Source organism: Rhagoletis pomonella, unplaced genomic scaffold (genome assembly GCF_013731165.1).
Source record: "Rhagoletis pomonella isolate Grant_MI unplaced genomic scaffold, Rhpom_1.0 Rhpom_scaffold_11427, whole genome shotgun sequence".
NCBI classification, from domain to species: Eukaryota; Metazoa; Arthropoda; class Insecta; order Diptera; family Tephritidae; genus Rhagoletis; species Rhagoletis pomonella.
In genome coordinates, this window is record NW_023469950.1 from 1779 (window position 1) to 3755 (window position 1977).

The 1977-nt window shown below is 50.7% G+C and overlaps 1 protein-coding gene across 1 annotated transcript; it reads right to left on the reverse strand.

Moving 5' to 3' along the window:
• Window positions 1–377: 377 nt before the first annotated feature.
• Window positions 378–1335, reverse strand: LOC118756673. The gene is made up of 2 exons (XM_036491424.1): window positions 1022–1335; window positions 378–937 (listed from the first exon to the last, which is right to left on the reverse strand). Exons 1-2 carry the CDS (start codon window positions 1200–1202, stop codon window positions 378–380), a joined length of 741 nt encoding a protein of 246 aa, XP_036347317.1. The 5' UTR covers window positions 1203–1335.
• Between the last annotated feature and the right edge of the window lie 642 nt (window positions 1336–1977).

Consider the following 1977-nt stretch of genomic DNA (forward strand, 5'->3'; position numbering starts at 1 on the left):
AGCCTGCTGGTTTCTTCCGGGGTGCCAGTGTAGGTACCATCTGGTCTTTTCAAAGTGCATAGGACTTTCGGATGATCTAGTTTAAGGGCCTTCTGAAGGCGATGCACCTCTGGAAGAGAGGAAATACTTCCGCAGTGCTCACGCCACGTAGCCCTTTTAGACCTTCTGAGCTCACAGTTGTAAGCGGTTAGGGCTGACTTGTAGGCGGTCCAGTCACCTGTTGACTTTGCCCTATTGAAAAGTTTCCTGGCTCTTTTCCTTAGTTTTCCGAGAGAATCGCTCCACCAAGGGACATCCCTTTGAGACTTCTTGGTTCTCAGTGGTCAGCTCTCTTCAAAACCTTGTTTAAGAACATCTTGGAACTTTCTCGCCTCGTCCTAAAGTTCATAGACGGATGAAATTGGTGCGGTAGAACCATTCACTTCCCGCTCTATGTGGAGGCGAAAGAGTTCCCAGTTTGTTTTTCTGGGATTTCTGTAAACATGGTTTGTTACTCTTTGGGCTTCTATATCGAATCGAATATGCCGGTGGTCCGACATAGATACCTCATTTGAGACATGCCAGTTTGAGATAAAGGTCGACAAGCTAGTTGAGGAAATTGTCAAGTCTAGAACCTCCCCTCTTATAGCATTGACAAAGGTCGGCTCATTACCCCGGTTAAGAATAAATAAGTTGTTCTTAGTGATAAATTCAAGAAATGACTCACCTCTAGAATTGGTGTCCGAGCTGCCCCAAACACAGTGATGGGCATTGGCGTCACAGCTCATTATTAGTTTCAGCTTTCTCCTTCTGCAGTACTCCTCTAGGGCTATTACTTCCCTTGTGGGCATCTCACAGCTGTCGCCTGGGAGGTAAGCTGAAGCGAGAACGACCTCTTGTTCTCCCATTTGAGTGGGCACTTTAGTCCATACAGCAGCTAAGTCCTGTTGTGTCAACTCTGAAATGGGAACAAAAGTCATGTTATTACGTAGTAATATGGCCGCTCTGGGCCTGCAGTGTGTGGTATCGTAGATTATCTTACCATCACAGTCGTTTAGGCCTTTAATAGCCCCGGCGAAAACCCACGGTTCTTGGATGAATGCGACATCCAAGAGTTCTGTTTTGAACCTCCTGCATAAGACGTCAGAGGCCGCCTTTGCATGATGGAGGTTCACTTGCAGGCACTTGATGTGCCTAGGCCTATCGCTTGGGGGGTTTGCCATTTTTCGGCCTTGAAGCCCGCTTGGCCATCTTTTTCCCCCTATTGGTGGCCATCAGGGTCTTCTCCTCCATTGAAATCTCCCCTCGACCTTGTCTCCGATTCGCATTTAGCGGAGGACGGAAGGGATTTTGGGCGAAAGGGGGCTTTGATCTCTCTGGGCTGGAAGGTACCCTCTTTTCCGTGCCAGGAGTGTCTTCTGAGCAGCAGGGCCGCTCTATGGACTCCTGGACAGGTGCTTTTTCCTTCTCCGCTGCCCCTGACTGCTCTGAAGGTAACCTTTGCAGTCCCTTGGGTACGTCCTTGGAACCGCAAGGTCCCTCTTTGAAGCACGCACTTTGTGCAGCGGAGGAGGAACTGGCTATAGCAGGCTGCGCACCCTTCGGGTCTGACGACTCAGTCGTCTTCCCTTTTTTATGGATGCGCACCCTGCCATATCCATAATTGACTAAGTATCCCAGCCTGTCGAGTGTCTCCGCTGAGTGCGGGTCAACCGCTAGAGTGAGCTCAGTGGTGGGTCCCTTCTGTACCCTGTTGAGCACCCTCCAGCTACCTACCCGCAGCCCTTCGTTCTGACCCTCGACAAGGCCAAGGATACTGTCCACTGGAGTGGTTGATGGCTCCGGAAAGTACCCAACGTACACACTGGGTTTGGGCACGTCAGTGGCATTCATTGCCACAATTTCCGCGCCCTTCCAAGGCTTCAGGGTTTGGGATACCTTGCGCAGCCATTCCAGCGTTATAGCGTCTCCGCAGCCAATGGACATCCATCCCGGACG